Consider the following 20249-nt stretch of genomic DNA (forward strand, 5'->3'; position numbering starts at 1 on the left):
TTGCAAAATTGTGGAACAACTCATCAGCAAATTGCGGCCCATTGTCGGACCCTAAGATGTCCGAGATACCGAGTTGCATTAATTCTCCTGAGGGATTAGATGACTGCTTTTGCTGTGATACTATGCAATCTGCTTACTTCAATCCGCTGTGAGTAGTAATCATTGACAATAAGGAAGGTTTTCCCCCTAAATTCAAATAAGTCCATTCCCAGGCGCTCCCTTGACCTTGATGGAAAAGTAGAAGGTAATAATGGTTCTTTTTGTTATTGGCTGTTTATGGCACAAGTAAGGCAGTTAGAAATAATCCCTTCTCGATTGAGTAATGCCTGGCCTCCAGCGTGATTGCTGTGCTCTCGCATGACATTATGCTATTCCTAGATTGCCTCGGTGAAGTCTTTAAAGAACATCAAACTGAAGTGCTCTTGGTATGATCGTTCTCTCATTGAAGACCAGTAAGTCGTCAATGACTGTTCAAAGTACTGCCGTATTATTGGATTAGTGGAATGTGGTCGGGCCATCCTTCCAGACAATATTCTCAGATTTGGATGTGATAGGAACTTGCTGACTTGGTTGACCATCCCAAGGAATCTTTGAAGCTCAGTTATGTTTCTGGGTTGTGGAAACTCTTTGATTACTTTTGTTTTTCGTAGATCAACTGTGATTCCAGTGGCTTGTACTATGTTACTGGAGTAATTATGATTTTGTTAAATGTTGGACTGTACCTTTAAGAATAGTCCTGTGATGTAAGATCACATGATCTGTGTAAACATTGGGTTAGCAGCGTGGGCTACCTCCACAGTCAGTGTAGAGATGGAATTGAACGCATACGTGTAGTTGCTGCTGGCAGCATTGTAAATAAACCTAATGTTTCCACTTAGAAAGTTGTCTGTAGATCAACTCTATTACAAACAGGCGACTCAGCCACGCTACAACAGTTACCTAGAAACTTGATCATAGGTTTGGTGAACTCACGTTTTTCACTCAATGTTAGGCCTGCACTCTGTAAGACTGCTCTGACTCTGTGGCTATGCTCTTCTCTCATGGAGCTATGTATAAGCATGCCATCCATATGGCATATTACTTCTTCTATGCCTTCTAAAATTCTCTTGAAGATTTCTGGAGGACACGCAATTCTGAATGTTAATCTATTGAAACAATAACAACCGAATGGCATTATAAATGTGGTCAGCAGTCTGGATTCTTTGTCCAGAGGCAACTGCCCAAAATACCCTTGGCTAGTTCGGCAAGACTCTTATCCACTGAGGCCATCAGGTGAATCTCATGTTCCTCTGAAATATCTAGTTGAGTTAAATCCATGCAGATTCTTATAGAACCATTTGGCTTTGGGACTATAACATTATTTTGTTGGCATGGTGACTGGTGAAATAACTTTCTTACTGTTGCATCTTCTCAATTCCACCCTTGACTTTGTCCAATAGTAGGTGGGGGGAACTTTTCTTGGTGTTAAGAGGCAAATTGGTTTAGCATCAATTCATAAGGTGATATGCTACTTGGTCTTGAACTTGCCTAGCCCTGTAAACAATTTTGGAAATTCATTTCAAAATGTACTGCTATACTTATCATCAGCTTAATTCACTTTATAGATTAGCTTCAATTTTAAGCATGCCTTTATGCTGAGTAGAGAGCATTCTTGGTTTTGAATGACCATAGAGCGGTTTGAAGATTTCTCTATCTTTATACTTCAACTTTGCCATAAGTTGGCCTTTGACTTTCAATGTAGTCCCACCAGGACCCTGATAGATGAGGGTTGCGGTGTTAGCTGTTTGAGCCATTTGATTTAATCTGATACAACAGAAACCTCTGCTCCTATGTCTAATTTTAAACTCTGTGGTATTTACTTTTAGTATCACTTACGTCCCCTAGGAAGGTTACTTTTGTTTATGTTTCTTCCACTTCTCGTTTGTTTTGTTTTTCATTCATTCACAGGATGTAGGCTTCACTGGCTGGGCCAGCATTTATTGCCCATCCTTAGTTGCCCTTGAGAAGGTGGTGGTGAGCTGCCTTCTTGAACTGCTGCAGTCCATGTGGTGTGGGTCCACCCACAGTGCTGTTAGGCTTTGGTTTAAAATTTTCTCCCTCTTCTTACAGGTTGTCAGCATTTTTGAGCGACAAAAAGTTTTGAAGTGGCCTCTTTTTCCACAGTTGTGGCCCTCTGCTCCTCCTGCAGCACATTCTCCTCACTTGTGCGGCTTGTTCCTGCCACGCCAAATAAATTTCAAGATGGCAATTGGCACGCTTTTCCCACTTTTGGCGGATTAAGGTTTTGGCACACTTTCTCTCTTATGGTCTACAAAGTGAATGGTCTCACTTGATCTTCTGCATGAGACTTCTCCTCTGTGAACAAACGCCTTATTCTATTTTCTGAGCTTAGTTTGCCTTGCAATCTGTACTGCTTTTACTAGTGTTAAATCCTCCCCTGTCTGTAACGGATCTGATAATGCTTCATCTAGGACTCCTACAGTGATTCTGTCATGTATCAACTCATCCCTTAAGATTCCGTAATTGCAGTTCTCTGCCAGCCTATATAGATCGTTAAATGAACATGCATACATATGAACATATAAATCAGGAGTAGGAATAGATCACTCGGCCCCTCGAGCCTGCTCTGCCATTCAATAACAACATGACTGATCTGATTGTAACCCCCTGTCTACTCCTGATAACCTTTCACCCACTTCTTTATCAAGAATCTATCTACCTCTGCCTTAAAAATGTTCAAAGATTCTGCTTCCACTGCCTTTTGAGGAAGGGAGTTCCAGACTCTGAGATAGAAAATTTCTCCTCATCTCGGTCTTAAATGGATGACCCCTTATTTTTAAACAGTGACCCTTAGTTCTAGATTCTCTCATAAGAGGAAACATACTCTCCACATCCACCCTGTCAAGATCCCTAAAGATCTTAACGGTTTCAATCAAGTCACCTCTTACTCTTCTAAACTCCAGTGAATACAAGCCTAGCCTGTCTAATCTTTCTTCATAAGACAACCCGCTCGTTCCTGGTATTAGTCTAGTACACTTTCTCTGACCTGCTTCTAACTCATTTACATCCTTCCTTAAATAAGGAGACAAATACTGCACACAGTAGTCCAGGTGTGGTCTCGCCAATGTCTTATACAACTGAAGCATAACTTCCCTACTTTTATATTCAATTCTCCTTGCAATAAATGATAACATTGTTAGATTTCCTAATTACTTGCGGCACCTGCATTTTAGCCTTTTGTGATTCATGCAGTAGGACAGCCAGGTCCCTCTTAATCTCAGAGCTCTGCAATCTCTTACCATTTAGATAATATGCTTCCTTTTTATTCTTCCTGCCAAAATAAACAATGTCACATTTTCCCACCTTATACTCCATTTGCCAAGTCTTTGCCTACTCACTTAACCTATCTATGTCACTTTATTGTGTTATGTCGTGGCAGGTGATGTGTGACAGCTGGACCAAATCCACAAGGGAAACTTAGCTACGCTATCACAAAGGTTTTACAATTTGTATTTATTATGAGAAGATTTGGGCATTGAATTAAGAAGCAATGAGTCCACTAACACCTTTAGAGATTTTAAAAACTAAATTAAACCATTGATTAACAAAAGAAAAGGTTTCAAGCACAGACATAAAATTACAGTTACTTAATATGATAACAAATCCCCAAATTCCTAATTAACTGACTCCCAACTACACACTCCCTTTAAGACAACAGTCCAAAATAGATTTTAAATTTTAATAGCAACCTAGCAAATTTACCACAGCACCCACTTGACAGTGGAATTCCAAAGGCGTTTCTCTAACTTTAGTTAATAGACACAGCAGACTTTTGCAATCAAGGCTGGAGGCTTCCCCAAGGCTGTTTTACACACTCTTTTTAGTTCTCATATGGCCCACAACATCACCTTCCTTTCTTAAAAGCAAATTACCGCGGATGCTGGAAACCTGCAACAAAAACAGAAAATGCTGCAAAAACTCAGCAGGTCTGACAGCATCTGTGGAGAGAGTAAAACAAAGTTAACGTTTCAAGTCTCTATGACCATTCTTCAGAGCTCCAGTGAAGCCCCTTCTGGGTCATATGGACTCGCAACGTTAACTTTGTTTTTCTCTCTCCACAGATGCTGTCAGACCTGCTGAGTTTTTCCAGCATTTTCTGTTTTGTGTCACCTTCCTTTCTTTGTGTTTTTCTCTCTCTTTAACCTGTAAATTCCATTGTTCTACATGTCTTTGGAAATGTACTTCTCCCATAATATAAAAATCTTTCATGTTGCCAATATGGCCAGTGCCTTTTTGGAAAGATAGACATAATAACCTTGCCCTATTTACCTTATTAGTTGTAAACGCCCTACCATCCCTTTGAAACCCAAACAACTCCTTAACTTAACTAAAAATACAAATTTCCCTCACACCCTACATGCTGAGACCTCATTCATGTTTACTCATTAGCATTTCAAATGCTTTTTACCCCTAACTAATTTTGATAACTTCAAGCTTGCAGCCTATCTGAGTCTAATTTAATTATAGCACACGGACAGAACCATCTACACTCACACCCATAAACCTACTTTACAATAAATCACAATAACATTATGAAACTTATTATAGTTCTGTGACAACAGCCTTCTTATGTCCTCTTCACAACTTATTTTCCTTCCCAGCTTTGTGTCATCAGCAAGTTTAGCAACCATACCTTTGGTCCTTTCATTCAAGTCATTTATATAAATTGTAAAAGGTTGAATCCCTAGCACTGATCCCTGTGGCACACCGTTCGTTACATTCCCCCAATCAGAAAAACACCCATTTCGCCAATTCTCTCTTTTTCTTGTTAGCTAGCCAATCTTCTAACCAGGCCAAAATGTTACCCCCCCTACACCATGAGCTTTTATTTTCTGCAATAACCTTTGACTTGGCACCTTATCAGATGCCTTCTGGAAATCTAAGTTCAGTACATCCACCTGTTCCTGTTTATCCACAGCACATGTGACTCCTTGAAAAAACTCCAATAAATTGGTTAAACATGATTTCCCTTTCACAAAACCATGTTGACTCTGCCTGTTGCCTTCAAGTTTTGAGTGCCCTGCCGTAACATCTTTAATAATAGCTTCTAACATGTTCCCTATGAAAGATGTTAAGCTAACTAGCCTGTATTTTCCTGTTTTCTGTCTCCCTCTCTTTTTGAAAAAAGGAGTTACATTTGTTATTTTTCAGCTTAATGGAACGTTCCCTGCATCTAGGATTAAACAATTAAAACAAATGCATCAGCTATCACACTAGCCAGTTCTTTTAAGACTCTAGGATGAAGCCCATCAAGACCTGGGGATTTATCAGCCTGCAGCTCTAACAATTTGCTAAGTACCTCTTCCATGGTGACTGTAATTTTCCTGAGTTCCTCCCTCCCAATTCCTGATATCCAGCCATTTCTCGGATGTTACTTGTATCGTCAATAATGAAGACTGATGCAAAATATCTGTTCAATTCATCTGCCATCTCCTTATTTTCCATTATTAATTTCCCAGGCTCACTTTCTATAGGATCAACGGTCATTTTGCTAACTATTTTCATATTTAAATATTTATAGAAACTCTTACTGTCTGTTTTTATATTTCTAGCTGGCTTTCTCATGTGCTCTAACTTTCCCCTCCTCATTAGCCTTTTAGTCTTTCTTTGCTGTTCTTTATATTATGTCCAGTCTTCTGACCTGCCATCCAACCTTGCGCAATTATATGTTTTTTGTTTAAGTTTGATGCTATCTTTGGTTAACCACAGAAGGTGGATCTGCCCCTTGGATTTTTTTCTTTCTCATTGGAATGTATCTATTCTGAGTATTCCGAAATATCCCGTTAAATATCTGCTACTGCGTATCAGTTGACCTATCCCTTAATCTCATTTTCCAGTTCACTTTAGCTAGTTCTGCTTTCATGCCCTCATAATTGCACTTATTGTACATATTGGGACCCCTGCATGAGGTTGGAGCTTATCTTCCTTCCAGACCTCTATCACTCAAATGTGTGATTTGACATCATTATTACATCAGCATTATGTATACTTCTGATGTTAACCCTTTACAACAACCCTTTACAGTAACATCTCACATAAATCGTGGTAAGTCTGTTGATGTGTTGAACTTCCAAAAGATATTTGGTAAATTTCCACTTAGCTGAGCTCAAACCTATGGGAATCCTGCATTGCGGTGACATAGATAATGGCATTCTGTCTGATTAGCCATGCCCGTAGGAACATTTGTTGTAAGATGTGAAACCCAGCCTGGAGAAAAATATACAAAAGAGGAAGCTACAAAGCTAAATATTAATACAGTACAGTACCTGATTTCTAAGCTGTGGCGCTGACAAAATCTTGCTTTTGTTTGTCGCTCTGTTTATTTCAAACACAGTGGTTAGAACATTAGAGAAATCCCAATATATAATCACAAGCAGTAGGTACTGGCTCTAGCTTCAAGCAAAAACATTGATTTCACAATAACTACATGCTAGTTCATTTTGCTGATCTCGAAAAAGACAAACCTGTTTTTATTTTAAGATGTTGTATGTTAAATGGTGCAACAAAGGCCTAGTTTAAAATCCCTTGTGGGTTGATTCTAGTCTGCTTTTAAATATTGTGCTGTTTGAGCTTTGATGATTGCAATTTGTATGTGTATGCTTGTGTGTGTGTTTTTTTCATATATAGTATATGTAATGGTAGAGAATGGTGGGCATCCCACGTTTTATTATGGCGGGGTTAATTGTTAAACCTGGGCACAATGGCCTTTGCACAGCTCATAAAGCACCCAGTCTATTTAGAGAAATTACCATCTAGCTATGAAGAGCAAATATTTGGCTAAAGCTCAAACTGTAACAGGAACATAAGAGGTGTAAGTCTCTGATACTGGCACCTAAGGGAATGGTTTGTTCCAACACTAGTCAGATTGAATGTTGTTGCCTGACAGGCAATCAAACAGCAGCTCCTCATCAATCATCAGGCAGTAGGTTTTTGTGATGCTGCCATAGTAACAGACTCATTGTTAAGATTAGCCCTCTTGGCCTTCTGGTAATGGTTCAGGATCCATCCAAATAGGACTCTTGCATGTACTGCAATGTTGAAGTTATCTCCAAGTAGTTTAGTTTTCTCTTTTGTGCGTGACCCTTATTTTCTCATCAACAGTCCTTAATTCTCTATAAAGACTTGAATACTGCTCCAATACCTGGGGGAAGCTTCTGTAGCCTATCTCTTAAACATCCAGACAAGAAACATCCAGACAGGATACAAGTCAAAACTCATCATCTCATTCATGCCTTTTAGCTCTTACCTCTTCAACACCTCCATCCCCAAAATAAAATTGGAATCTTTGATTTTCATGATGCAAAGTGCTCAGTGGATCTTTTCTTTTTCATTCCTTCTGAACTGCAAAATGCAGTCTTGTCACCATCAGTATTTCCCGCCTCTTATAATCTTCAGGCTAGTGTCACTTAACTAACATGTCTTGATTATTGTTTTGCCGTGCTTTTTCCAAATTTGTTGTTAGCTCTGTACAGTCGGCCTTGGCCCTTTATGTTGGCTTCTGAATAATAAAGCTAGTTTCTCTGGAAGTCAGTGGTATGTAGGCTTCCCAACCTTTGGGCTGTATTATACTAGAATGGGTGTTTTGTCTCTTGAGCACTGCAGCTGGAAAAACAGGCCCTGTGCGCACAATTTGCACAAGTACACTACCCCGGCTGTCGTGGCTTGTCTGAAAGCTGATACCCTCCCAGCTATTTGGAGCGCACTGCTTCATTGCAAGTTGTGACAATGATGGATTTGGGGCCAACAAAAATCTTTTGAGTCTAGAGAGACGTTTGAGTATTGAGAGACAAACTGGGAAAGGGGAAATGAGGGAAACACAAACTGGGGAGGCAGAGAAAGAAACAAACTGGGGATGGAGGGAAAGAGAGAGCAAGACAAATTGGAGGAGGGCAAGTTCATATTGGCCTGTGTTGTGCATTTCTGTAGAATGTATTTTATTATGGGGGTTGAACAGTTTAGGTGGTAATCTCTGAGAGCTGAATCTCCCTAGGCTTCACTGGTGGGATGTGGGAGTCAGTGAATTGAAAAGGTTTGTTTTTGGCTTTATTTATTATTTTTATAACTTGCTGTGTGTTATAAAGCATCATAAAATTGTATAGAAACTTTAGATACTTTTAGTTTTATCAATGTTTTTATGAGTTTGTTTGGTGTTTTGGTGTTTCTCATTGTGGTCTATACTGTAGGAACATCACCAATATGTAGTCTTTATTTAAACATAGCTTATCCTTAAAATTTCTATTGTTTGCCTTTATTCTATTGCCTGACTTTGATTTATAAATTGTGTGTTTAAACTTGCTAAAACAAATGGTCAAATATTGTTTCGGGGCTGTGTGAAACTTTTGAGACACTAAACTAAGGTAAATGCAATAGAGTTTGTAAAAGGTGAGAAAATGTCAGGCTCCAGTGTCGATAATCGTCACAAGTGGTGTCCTTTGATGAAATGTCAGATGATAAAATCTTTGGGAACATTTCAAAAGAGACCAGCCAGCCCTAGCTCTGTGCATCCATTAGCCAACATGGACAAGCTTGTCTTCAGATGGCCCATTGTTCTTATAAAGTAAAGAGCTAATTTTATGCTTTCCTTTTGTTTTCTGTGATCCCTTTTAATTAAATCTTGTTTTAATATAAGTCTCTTTTTCAAAAAAAAGGACACTTCAGTGGCTCTCACCCACCAATCACTTAAGAATCCCAAATTGAGCACTTCCAGTTTTTACTCCATTCGGGTATCGAGTTTCCGCAACAGGCATTAGGCCACTTTCCCATGTAAATGAGGGGCCAAACATCAGATTTGGGTAGCCATTGGAGACAGCCGAAAAATAGCCTGACCCAATATCAGATCTTTTGCTGTCCTTTGGGCATGAGACGTTTGTCCCCAATTTGTCAAATTGCTAGCTCATTCATGCACCTGATCTCTGTAGAGATGCTGATGATCTGTTTCCATCGTTCTCAGTTTGTTTTGATCTTCCATGTAGTTTCTTTTCTGAATATCTTAAATTTATTTCCAGTCATCATCATCTTGCCTACCAATGTATTTGCTGTGAAGTAAAGCAATTTTTAACCAAGTAAAAACAAAATGGATTGCCTGCGTGTTCCTGACTTAATAGGAGTCGTGAATTCATAAGTATTTCCCAATCAGAAAAGTTCTGTCATCAAACAGCAATTGAATCCTGGCTGATCAGTTTACTAAACAGCAATTAGATGTTGTGACCCGCTTAAAGGAGTATAAAGTTCACTTTAGCACTATAGTAATACTTTATACATTGCATTGTATCACGCTTCTGTATGTACAAGCGAAGCCCTCAAAGAACTTCCAATGCATGGCTTTGAGAAAATAGCAAAAATATCAGCTTAAATGAAGCAGGCTGCTTTTATGGATAATGCAGGAAAAGAGCGTCATATGGTCAAATCACTGACATTGCAATACCTTATTTCCTAGTGATTTTTACAGCAACATGAGCTTGCTTCTGCAGTTTGTTGGAGTGAAGAAGCCTGAAGATGATCTTACCATGTAAGTCATTTAAATTGTCTGAAGAAAATAAAACTTGTTTTTTTTTAAAAATAGTGATGTATTAAGGAATATAAATATCCTCCTAAGGAGTAACTATTTTAGTTATTTTTCAAATTGGAGTGGACTGTTACTTAGTGTTTTGAAGTGCTCAGAAAGGAAATGGACCTATTGATCTATCAATCGATTGGAATGGACTTGGTGTCATTTCATTTCACGCTTCTTTCTGGGAGACAACTCTGTGGCCTGAGAGAGGAATGTGAGGAACAGAGTAGTGCTGTGTGGAATGTGGTGGAGCACATTCTGAAAGGAGGGAGAGGATGAAGACGGTCACTCCTGTAGTAAAGGTACACCTGAAAAAGGCCCAAATAAAGCAAAGTATCTACTATAAGCAAGCCAATATGTGGTGGTTTTGTCAGGACAAAAGAATTTTGCTTCTAGTTCCCCTGCTGGGAGCAAACTAGTAGTTCTATGGTAGAACCCATATGAGATTGTAGAACAGCAGAGACCATGAAGTACCATCAGCCAGCCTGGACAAAAAAAGAAGGACCATATCTATCATTGCAATCTGCTAAAATAATGGAGGGGTCAGGAGACCATTATGTCCGAGTCGGAGCCTCTTTGGAAACTAAAACCTGAGAAACCTTGGAAGTTCAACAAGAACTGATGGCACAGTTATGGCTAGATAAATAGCTGAAAGAGACAAAAATAATCTTATCTCTCGACCTGAGAAAATGCATATTACTAAACCTGATATTATTTTGGGCTCTGGGGGAAGCAGTTTCTTTGAAGTTGTATTAGATCCCTGAGGCAAAGAGACAGGAGGTCTTCCATGAGGTTAGGACGTTGATGGAACTAAGGGTAATAGAAGAGTCTCTCAGTAAATGGTCAAAGCCTGTAGTAAATAGCACCAAAACTCAATCTGCCTCGGAGATTCTGTAATGATATTAGAAAATTAAGTCATGTATCTAGGTTTATTGCTTACCTCATGGCTAGAGTGGACGAGCTAATTGAATGCCTGGAAAATGCTAACTTCCTGTCCATCAGTAATCTTACGAAAGTATATTGGCCAATAAAATTAATGGGTCCTGACAAAAGAAACAGGCTTTGTAACACCTGGAGGCCTATATTAGTACCAAGTGCTGTCATTTATACTGCATAGAGCTGCTGCCATTTTTCAACAACTAATGGATGGAATTTTGAGGCCTCATACCAGTATGACAGTACAGATCTAGATAATATTATAATCTAAAGCAGCAACTGAGGATCCCATCAACAAAAATTAGAAGTGGTGTTGGATAAAATGGAAAGGTAGGTTTATTGACCAACCTAGGGAAATGCCATTTGTGTTTGTCAGAGGTGCGTCACTAGGGTGGACTAGTTGAGCCCCCAGCCTGACACATCTCAGGAGTCAAATATGGTCCACTGGAGTCTGGAGGGGAAAAGGCATTTGGGGACCTCTAGGATGCCTTATGCTGAGATCCATTACTGATCGTTCCAGATTGTTCCTGCTAATTTATCCCCCATGTGTATGCGTTGGATGTTGGGCTATTACTACCTCCAGGTTTTTCAAGGGGCCAAGCATCCTGTAATATATAAGAGTAGGAAGTTGCTAACTTGAGAATGCAATTATGCTATAGTCGAGAAGGAGTATGTTTAGTAATCAAATGGGTACTGGAGTTACTAAAATATTATTAATTAAGTAGAACCTTCTGGCTGGTAACAGATCATTCCCTGCCATTAACTGGATGTGGGCAGTTAAGGAAAAAGATGTGACCTGGTTACATGTTGGTTTTTGCCTCTTTACCTGTATGTCTCTAATGTTGAGCATAGAGTCAGGTTAACACATGGGAATGCAGATATGCCCTCACCTGAATGTTGTGCATTACAATGGGAATCACTTGAGCCCTTGAATTTTTGCAGGTGGGGGCTGGGGGCGGGGAAGAGGAAATATGCATCTGAATGAGCGAGGGAAGATATGCAAGACATAAGGCGTCGAGAGTTCTGTACCTAAGAGAGAGCTACAACTTGAAGAAGTTTTAGAGAGGGTAAGAAATTGACCTTAGTTGCCTTTAACCAAGAATGACTCTTAATCTGTCAGAATAAGGCAGGGTTAGTTCAGTTAAAGAGAGGAGTTTGGAGAAGAATGAACTGAAAGGGATAAAGGTAAGCTATAAAATGATACTTATCACTGTCTTGGTCGTCACAGCAAGTAAAGATACCACATGAGTGATTTTTAAACCTCATTTGTTTTAAGATCTGGTCTGTGTGTTGAATTGACCACTGGGTCCTGGGTCTGCATCAGCTTGTTACTTGTGGTGTTAGAAAAGGGATTTTGACAAAAATGTAGTTGTTTTGGTTTCATAACATTTCAGCTGCTGGTATCCATTTTTCTTGTTGTTTTCCTTTTTTGAGGGATTGGCAAATGGTGTGATTATAGATCTGTGGGCATTAGTGGAGACCCTCTGGCACATTGCCAAGGGCTCAGTCTTCACATGGGCCTGGGCAAGGATTTGACTATCACATTACTCTTGCTTGCCTTGACCGTGTACTTTCTGGCAAAAAATTGCTACAAAGCCAGTTTCCCATTCTTGATTGCTGATATTTTCTTCAAGATTTAGAGTATTGTATCCTCCCCCAGATTGGCTAGCTGCATATGTAAGGAAACAACCCAACACTTCCCTGGTGTGTATGGCTCAATGCCACATTCAGCAATTTAATGAATTGCTCAGCCATGGAGAATTCACCAATTTCGATAAACATTTTTCCAGATGGAGAAAAGTCTGCACCTATCTTTGTCCCTTATGATGCGTAGGAGGGCTTTAATTATTCTACCTTTCCTAGTGCTCCCTTTGTTTTCCAATGCTAAAATGCAGAAAATAGAAAGAAACCAACGCTAGGTCATCAGCTGGAGCATCTACTACAATCCTATTTCCAAGCACTTTCCCTGTAACCTTTTAATGTTCTTCTTTTCACAAGCTTCCCCAATTCCCTTTTTAAATCGCTGCCTCTTTTCAGTCATCAGGTTTGGATAGTTTACCCTGGTCATCACCTTCCATTCTTCCAGTGATAATTCTGAATCTATACCCCTTGGTAAAATTTGCCAGCTAATGGAAATAATCTGTTATTTGTCCTCTCAAAGCCTTTCTTAATTTTGAAAGCCTTATAACCTTTCCTGTCCTGGTTGTTAAAAAGTCAATTTTTTGAGCATTGCTTCTTAATTATGATTTTCTTCCATATCATTTAACTGAATCTTCACTGTACCCTCCTATAATGGAGTTTCTGAGAACTATGTGTAAGATTCCAACTGTGGCCTAAACAATGTCTAATTTGGTGCTATCGATTTAATTTAGTCACCTGTAATGCTGTCTCCAGGTTGATTAATTTATATGTGTATTTTTATTTTGATATCAATACCTGCTGATAATCCTTCTGATTTGTCCTGTGTGTCTGTGTACTCTATTGGTTTTGTCCCAAGTCACACTGAGAGTCGAGGGGTTCTGTTAGTGTCTCAATCTTGAGCACGTTGTAATTTCTTTTTGTTTTCACTCTGCCTGAATGAGGGTATAAATGGAACATAATAAGATTTTAATGTTTGATTCTTCCCACTAAGTCTTTTTTTCCACCTCTTGTCTTTTGCTAGGTCCAAACACAAGAACCCTTTCTTGTGTTACTCAGACATCAGCTATAAAAGATGGCCTGCTAAAGCAATGACAGTTCCAGAAATCCTGCCATTTGGCATGCTGGGCTCAGGTACATATATCTTCTGACAGATGGGACTATAAATTGCCCTGTTAAAGATCTATCGGTAAGTCAAAGGCCAAAAGCAATGCTTCAAACATGGAACTAACTTTCCAACTGGGACAGGGTATTGATGGGCTTCTGCGATTAGGAAAGGCCACATGGACAAATTTGTAAGTACTATTAAGATTCTGAAAGAGGTTAACTATGATGGAAACCTCAGGGACAATTAAAGTACATAATAAGTTTTAGTCATAAGAAGTGTGTTTGGCCTTTGTGTTTAGTAAATGTGTCCCTTTTGCATAGATCAGCCCTCATCTATCTGATCTCAGTATAGCATACAATAGAGATGAATATTAGTAATACTTGTAATAAGGTGAAGCACCACTATTGGGGTAAGATTGCAATGGCATTCAAACCAACAAAATAGTATAATAGTATGACAATAAGCATTCTGTTAGTTACGCATTGCCACAAATGTAATTATTTATATAGTACTATATAGGTTAGAGCATTATGCTTGTTGCAATAGTTTGACGGACCCTGAGAGTTAATAATTACATGCTAAACTTGAGGATGCCATAGCATGCTTTGAACTTTTTCTTTGGTATTCAAGTACAAATTTCCTCAGCAACCTGAAGTCAATATGTCTTCAATACCAGCAAAATAATACATATGTTTAAAATATGAAAGCCAAACAGGGAACGCTGGAAATGCTCAGCATGTTAGGAAGCACCTGTTTAGAGAAAAATGTAACTTTAACATCTTTGGCATGTCATCACGTTACTTTGATCAATTTATAGACATGTTTCCTTCCTGCAGCCACATTTTACTTTTTTGGCTTATGTTGTGCTGGATTATACTCTGCCCTGAGGCACCATTTTGAGAGCATAAATACTTAATAATGCATTTGAAAACTTAGTTTATTATTTCACTTGTTTTCCAGAAAGACATTTCCAAGCAGCACTTAGTAACTTGAACAGCTGCGATCTTCCAGAAAAACTGAAGAAGTGGGTGAACTCTTTTTTTTTAAAAAAAAAACATATTTATAATGAAACAGTTTTTATTTAATTTCAGGTCATGTAGAATATTGTAGCCTTAACCCTTGTAACATGGATGCATAGTTACTTAATCTCTACCATGACAATGCAGGAAAGCAGGATAACTCCAAGATAGTTCACCACACCATGGGGAAAACGAGACTGGGAAGCTAACAGTATGGTAGAGGCTTAAATCCAGCAGCAATCTGTACAGTGGATACTTGCTGGTTTAAGACTGTGTCCTATCTCCAGCTTGTGCCTGGGTGGGTGTTTGAAGCTTCTATTTGAAGCAGGCGTGAGCTTCATTGCGGTCTGAAAAGGGGAGTGGGAAAGGCTATTCTGTCATTTTCCACAGATGTGCTGACACCTGGGAGGAATACCGCCTCAGACAGACCTGTGGGAGGGAAGGCATTTTAAAGGTATGCACGCTATCAAAGGCCTGTGCACTTACCGTTAAAGAATCCCTTGTTTTCTTTCTTTCTTGTCTCCACCCCCCCACCACACCCCGCCTCTGGTTATCATGATCCTGTATGCCACTCGCAGCTATTTAGTTTTTTTTGCCTGAGCTGATTTTATTGGCGACAAAGGGTTTACTATTAGGAATCCTTTGAGCCACGTGTTCAGCAGTAAATGGAACCAGTAGAGGGATAGCAGACAGGTCAGGCTGCACTAGAGGTGCCCCGCGTTCTCCTTCCACATCTGCACCTGCAACCCAACATCTGCAGTGGGGGAGTAAACCTTGTTTTGGCCGTTGTTAATGGAATCCCGCCTTCCAAAGATGGCTGTTTTTATGATCCCTGTGGAAGGTGTGTATCTGTCTAACCCTTAAGCTAGAAATCTCTCCTGAAGCATCCCAATGATGACATGTCACGCTTTTTAAAATCCATTCTTGGGATGTGACCATCACTGCTGGGCCAGCATTTATTGCCCATCCCTAATTCCCCTTGAAATGGGCAGTTAGGAATCGCATGAAGAAAGTATGACAAGGTGATTGTGTGTTTTGTTTGCACCTGTCAAGATGCCATCAGCCATTTCTGTGGATCCTGGCAAGCCCGCCTGTTTAAAAAAATGCCGTGGTAACCAGCCCCCTTTGGGGTTGGATTAACAGAGAGGATGATGCCATTATCTGCCGCTCTCTACAAAGATACCAACCACAGCTACCCTACAGCACAATCACTTAAACAGAATCAGTTGTGGCCTGAAAACTGGCTGATGGGATATTGATGTAGAGTGGAACAAAGGAAAATCCTTTTCTCCAACATTTCATACAGCAGCATCAGTAACTTCAGTAGCCCTCAAGTGGAGGCTAAGTGTTGGTTGTCCTGTCACTTAATGATAGACTCATGCCTGCACCTATGGGCCCCTTTCCTTTGATTCTTTGTAAAGGTTGCACAAGAATTAAGATAGCTTTTAATGCTCTCCAAAAGTTTCTGGGATTTTTGTTCCTATCCTTCTGGCACTCCTCATTAATTGTTCCCATTCCCTTTAAATATGACTTGAATGTAATTTTCCCATTCTAACATTGGTATCCTCCCTAAATCCACCTAAGTTTGCATCTGGAGTTGTGAATGATTAGACAAATGAGGGTAAACTGGAAAATTTAGTGGTATTAGCACTTGAGATTTATACAAGCCTCAAAGCAATAGAAACAAAATTAGAATTATCAACCTGAAAATGATAGATGTTTCCCAAGAGCCATTTTGGCAGAGGCCTGGGAGTGGATCACTGACCTATTTGAACAGGGATGGTACATGGGATAGAGCCCTAAACAAATATTTTTACATGTATACGTAGGATTACGTACACAAGATAAATGGCACAGAGACACGCCATTCAGACCAGCCAGTCCATGCTAGTGTTTTTGCTCCACTAAAGCCTCCACTCCCTTTTCTCCCTTAAATCGGCCAATATATTTACTTCTCCCTCATATGCTCATCTAGTTTCCCCTTAAATGCACCTATACTACTTGTTTCAATGTCCCTGTGATCACCAGTTCCACGTTCTTACCACTCTTTGGGTGAAGAGGTTTCTTCTGAATTCCCTATTTGATTTCTTGACGACTATCTTATTTTGATGGCCCCTAGTTATGCTCTTCTCAGAAGAGGAAATATTCTCTCTGTATTTAACTTGTATCATTTTTATAACCTCTGTTAGTTCACTCCCCAGCCGCCTTTTTTCAATAGAGCAGAAACCCAGCATGTCAAACTTTTCCTGGTATGTATAGCCACGCAATTCTGGTATTATTCTTGTAAATCCTCTCTGCACCCTCTCCTGTCCCTGTATCCTTTTAATAATATAGTGACCAGAATTATGTCGTTAAGTGTGGTCTAACCAAGGTTTGATACAGGTTTTGCATAACTTCCCTATTTTTCCATTCTACCCCTTTAGAAATAAAACCTAGTGCTTGATTTGAATTTTTTAATAGCTTTGCTAATTTTGGCTCAACTTTTAGTGCTTGATGTATTTGTACTCTCAAATCCATTTGTCCCTTTTTTCCTCTTACTTGCATCTTCCAAGTAATAAGTGACCTCCTTACTCTTCCTACCAAAATGTACTGCCTCACATTGTCCTGTGTTGAGCTTCATATGCCAATTATCTTCCCAACTGCAAGTTTATCAATGTGTTCCTGTAATTTGTTGCAGTCTTCCTTGGTATTGACTATCCCCTCTCATCCACACATTTAGAAATTGTGGGCTGAATTATGAGGCGCCATGGTCCCTGCCCCCTCCCCCAAACCCCGGCCAATAAGTCAGTGGGGAAACTCTTTCGAGTTATCAACAGTCACAGATTGCAACTCTTTCGAGTACAATCACAGTTCTTGGTTTCCGGGAGTGGGACATGAACCCACAACCCTCTGATTCAAAGGCGAGGGTGCTATGAACTGAGCCACAGCTGACACCTCAAAGTCAGTGGGGAAACTCTTTCGAGTTATCAACAGTCACAGATTGCAACTCTTTCGAGTACAATCACAGTTCTTGGTTTCCGGGAGTGGGACATGAACCCACAACCCTCTGATTCAAAGACGAGGGTGCTATGGACTGAGCCACAGCTGACACCTCAAAGTCAGTGGGGAACCTGCCCAGGGGAAGAACGGCTCCCAAGGAGCCATTTAGTGGCCAATTGGGAACAGGAAGCCCTGCTTCAGAAGCTGGCCAATCAGAGGTTGGCAGCTCTCAAGTACCGGCAGTGCCACCGTGGCCACTGCTGATACTGCACTCGGTTTGCGGAGGGGTTCAGCGATGGATCAGAAGTTTGTAAGTATTCGGGGGTTGGGGCGGGAGTCGGCCAGGAAGGTGGGGGCCAGGATTTAAGAGGCCATGGGGGCAGGGGAACCTTGAGGGGGATAACACCTTGGGAGAAGGACCTCTGATGGGCCCAGGTGCCAGCTAAGGAGGGTTCCTCCCACCACCCCAGCCCGCACAGAGAAACCTGCTGGGGTGGCTGCTTGGAGTGGGCTTTTTCCGCTGTCAGTTTAATCCCTGCAGCAGTAGGATAAGTGGGCATTAATTGCATATTTAGGAACCTCAATTTGCCCACTGGTGGCATGCCACCTGATGCCATGCTCATCGCTGGTCAAATTGCACTGGGGTCAGGGCAGGAAGGTCGCCCACTGGATTTAACGTGCCCCTTGCCCCCTGCAGGTGAGCGAGCAATGAATCCAGATTTGTGCCTTTGATTCCAAAGCACAAATTATTAATGTAAGCTTTGAACAACAGTGGTCCCAAAACTGATCCTTGTGGATATTGCCCAGGTTTTGCTGCATTTGGACATGGACTGCTTCAGTATCTGAGGAGTTGCAAACAGTGCTGAACATTGCGCAATCATCAGCAAACATCCCCACTTCTGACCTTATGATGGAAGGAAGGTCATTGATGAAGCTGAAAGTGGTTGGGCCCAGGACACTACCCTGAGGAACTCCTGCAGTGGTGTCCAACAACCACAGCCATCTTCCTTTGTGCTAGGTATGACTCCAGCCATCGGAGAGTTTTCCCCCTGATTTCCATTGACCCCAGTTTTGCTAGGGCTCCTTGATGCCGCACTCAGTCAAATGCTGCCTTGATGTTAAGGGCAGTCACTTTCACTTCACTTCTGGAGTTCAGCTCTCTTGTCCATGTTTGAACCAAGGCTGTAAGGAGGTCCGGAGCTGAGTGATCCTGGAGGAACCCAAAACGAGTGTCAGTGAGCAGGTTATTACTAAGCAAGTGCCGCTAGATAGAACTGTTGATGACCCCTTCCATTACTTTGCTGATGATCGAGAGTAGACTGATGGGGTGGTAATTGGCCAGCTTGGATTTGCTCTGCTTTTTGTGGACAGGACATATTTGGGCAATTTTCCACATTGCTGGGTATATGCCAGTGTTGTAGCTGTACTGGAACAGCTTGACTAGGAGTAAATCGAATTGGCTGAAGACTGGCATCTATGATGCTGGGGACCTCCGGAGGAGGCCGAGATGGATCATCCACTCGGCACTTCTGGCTAAAGATTGCTTCGAATGCTTCAACCTTATCTTTTGCACTGATGTGCTGGGCTCCCCCATCATTGAGGATGGGGATATTTGTGGAGCCGCCTCCTCCAATGAGTCGTTTAATTGTCCATCACCATTCACAACTGGATGTAGCAGGACTGCAGAGTTTAGATCAGATCCGTTGATTGTGGAATCGCTTAGCCCTGTCTATTACTTGCTGCTTATGCTGTTTGGCACGCAAGTAGTCCTGTGTTATAGCTTCACCGGGTTGACACTTGGATGGATTGCAACCATGTATTTTAAAATACGTGGATACGATCTATCCATGCCCAGGGGCTTTATCCTCTTTTGAGTTTGTTTAGTTTATTCATTACATCCCCTTGTCTAATTTTAAATGTACTTATCACATTAATCCTCTCATCATTAAGTGTCATGCCTATCTTTTCTTTCTCCCTGGAAATACAAAAGCAAAAAATTCATTTATAATTTCTGGAAACTCTTTTGTTACCGTGATGTTATCCTTTTTATCCCCTAATTATCCTATTCCCATCACAATCTTTGTTTTATTGACGTGCCTGTAAAATATTTATTATTTTGTTTTATTTTCTTCGATAATTTAATTTCATGGTTCTTTTTAATTGTTTTTTGCCTTCTTTCCTAATGCTTTGGTTTTCTCTTATAATCATGCACTCCTCTGCTGTCTATGTATTTAACGAATATCTTCCTAACCCTCAGTTGTTCCCTTATGTCGCTATTCATCCATGGAGTCCCATTGGTGTTTAGTTTGTTCTTTTAGCAGAATATATTTTCCCTGCACTCTGTTGAACATTGTTTTAAATGTTTCCCATTGTTGGTTACCAATATAGTCGCTCATTTAATTTTCCCAAGTTTCATTCTCAGCCCCTCAAAATCTGCTTTTCTCCACTCTACCAACTTGGTTATGACCCTCTCCATCACCATTCATACTAATGTCCCTCTCCATCACCATTCATACAAATGTCCCTCTCCATCACCATTCCTTTTTGAAGCGAAGAAATCTAACAACAAACAACATTCCTTTTTAATTTTGCCTTCAGGTACAACTAGAATATAGCTATCTTCTAAATGGTAAAAATAATTTGGAACATCACCCTTTAAGAAAAAGGGGTTAAGAGGAAGAGCCCAATGTGGGAAAAGGGTCTCCATCCAAAGCTCCCTCACATCTTAGAAGTAGAGTACAGATGTCTTAATATCTTGGAGAGTCCATTTGTATTCTATTTCTAAGATGTGAGGGAATCCTGAGTGGAGATATATCTTTTTTTATGATTTCAATTGCTCCATGTGGGCTACATCAGACAATAATCATGCAAACTTTGCTTCAGTCATTGAATTTTCCAAGGCTGATAGGCTCCAGTGAGCATGGGGTTTAGGAATGTAGAGGGGTGGATAGGTTGAAGT

General features: G+C 40.5%; 1 protein-coding gene across 10 annotated transcripts in view; it reads left to right on the plus strand.

Annotated features, from left to right (window-relative positions):
- The window catches only part of LOC144691723 (type 2 lactosamine alpha-2,3-sialyltransferase-like), a 127758-nt gene that overhangs the window by 81144 nt on the left and 26365 nt on the right, over positions 1-20249 (plus strand). For 6 of the 10 annotated variants that reach the window (XM_078560116.1, XM_078560117.1, XM_078560113.1 and 3 more), the window contains 3 exons: positions 9497-9568; positions 13209-13318; positions 14253-14316. In XM_078560116.1, coding sequence (XP_078416242.1) covers positions 9497-9568; positions 13209-13318; positions 14253-14316 — 246 coding nt within the window. Of the gene's footprint in view, positions 1-9496; positions 9569-11494; positions 11614-13208; positions 13319-14252; positions 14317-20249 lie in introns of those variants that run through there. The other 4 variants (XM_078560119.1, XM_078560120.1, XM_078560112.1 and 1 more) reach the window with 2 other exon arrangements.

The sequence above is a fragment of the Cetorhinus maximus genome, chromosome 16 (genome assembly GCF_964194155.1).
Source record: "Cetorhinus maximus chromosome 16, sCetMax3.hap1.1, whole genome shotgun sequence".
Classification (NCBI taxonomy): domain Eukaryota; kingdom Metazoa; phylum Chordata; class Chondrichthyes; order Lamniformes; family Cetorhinidae; genus Cetorhinus; species Cetorhinus maximus.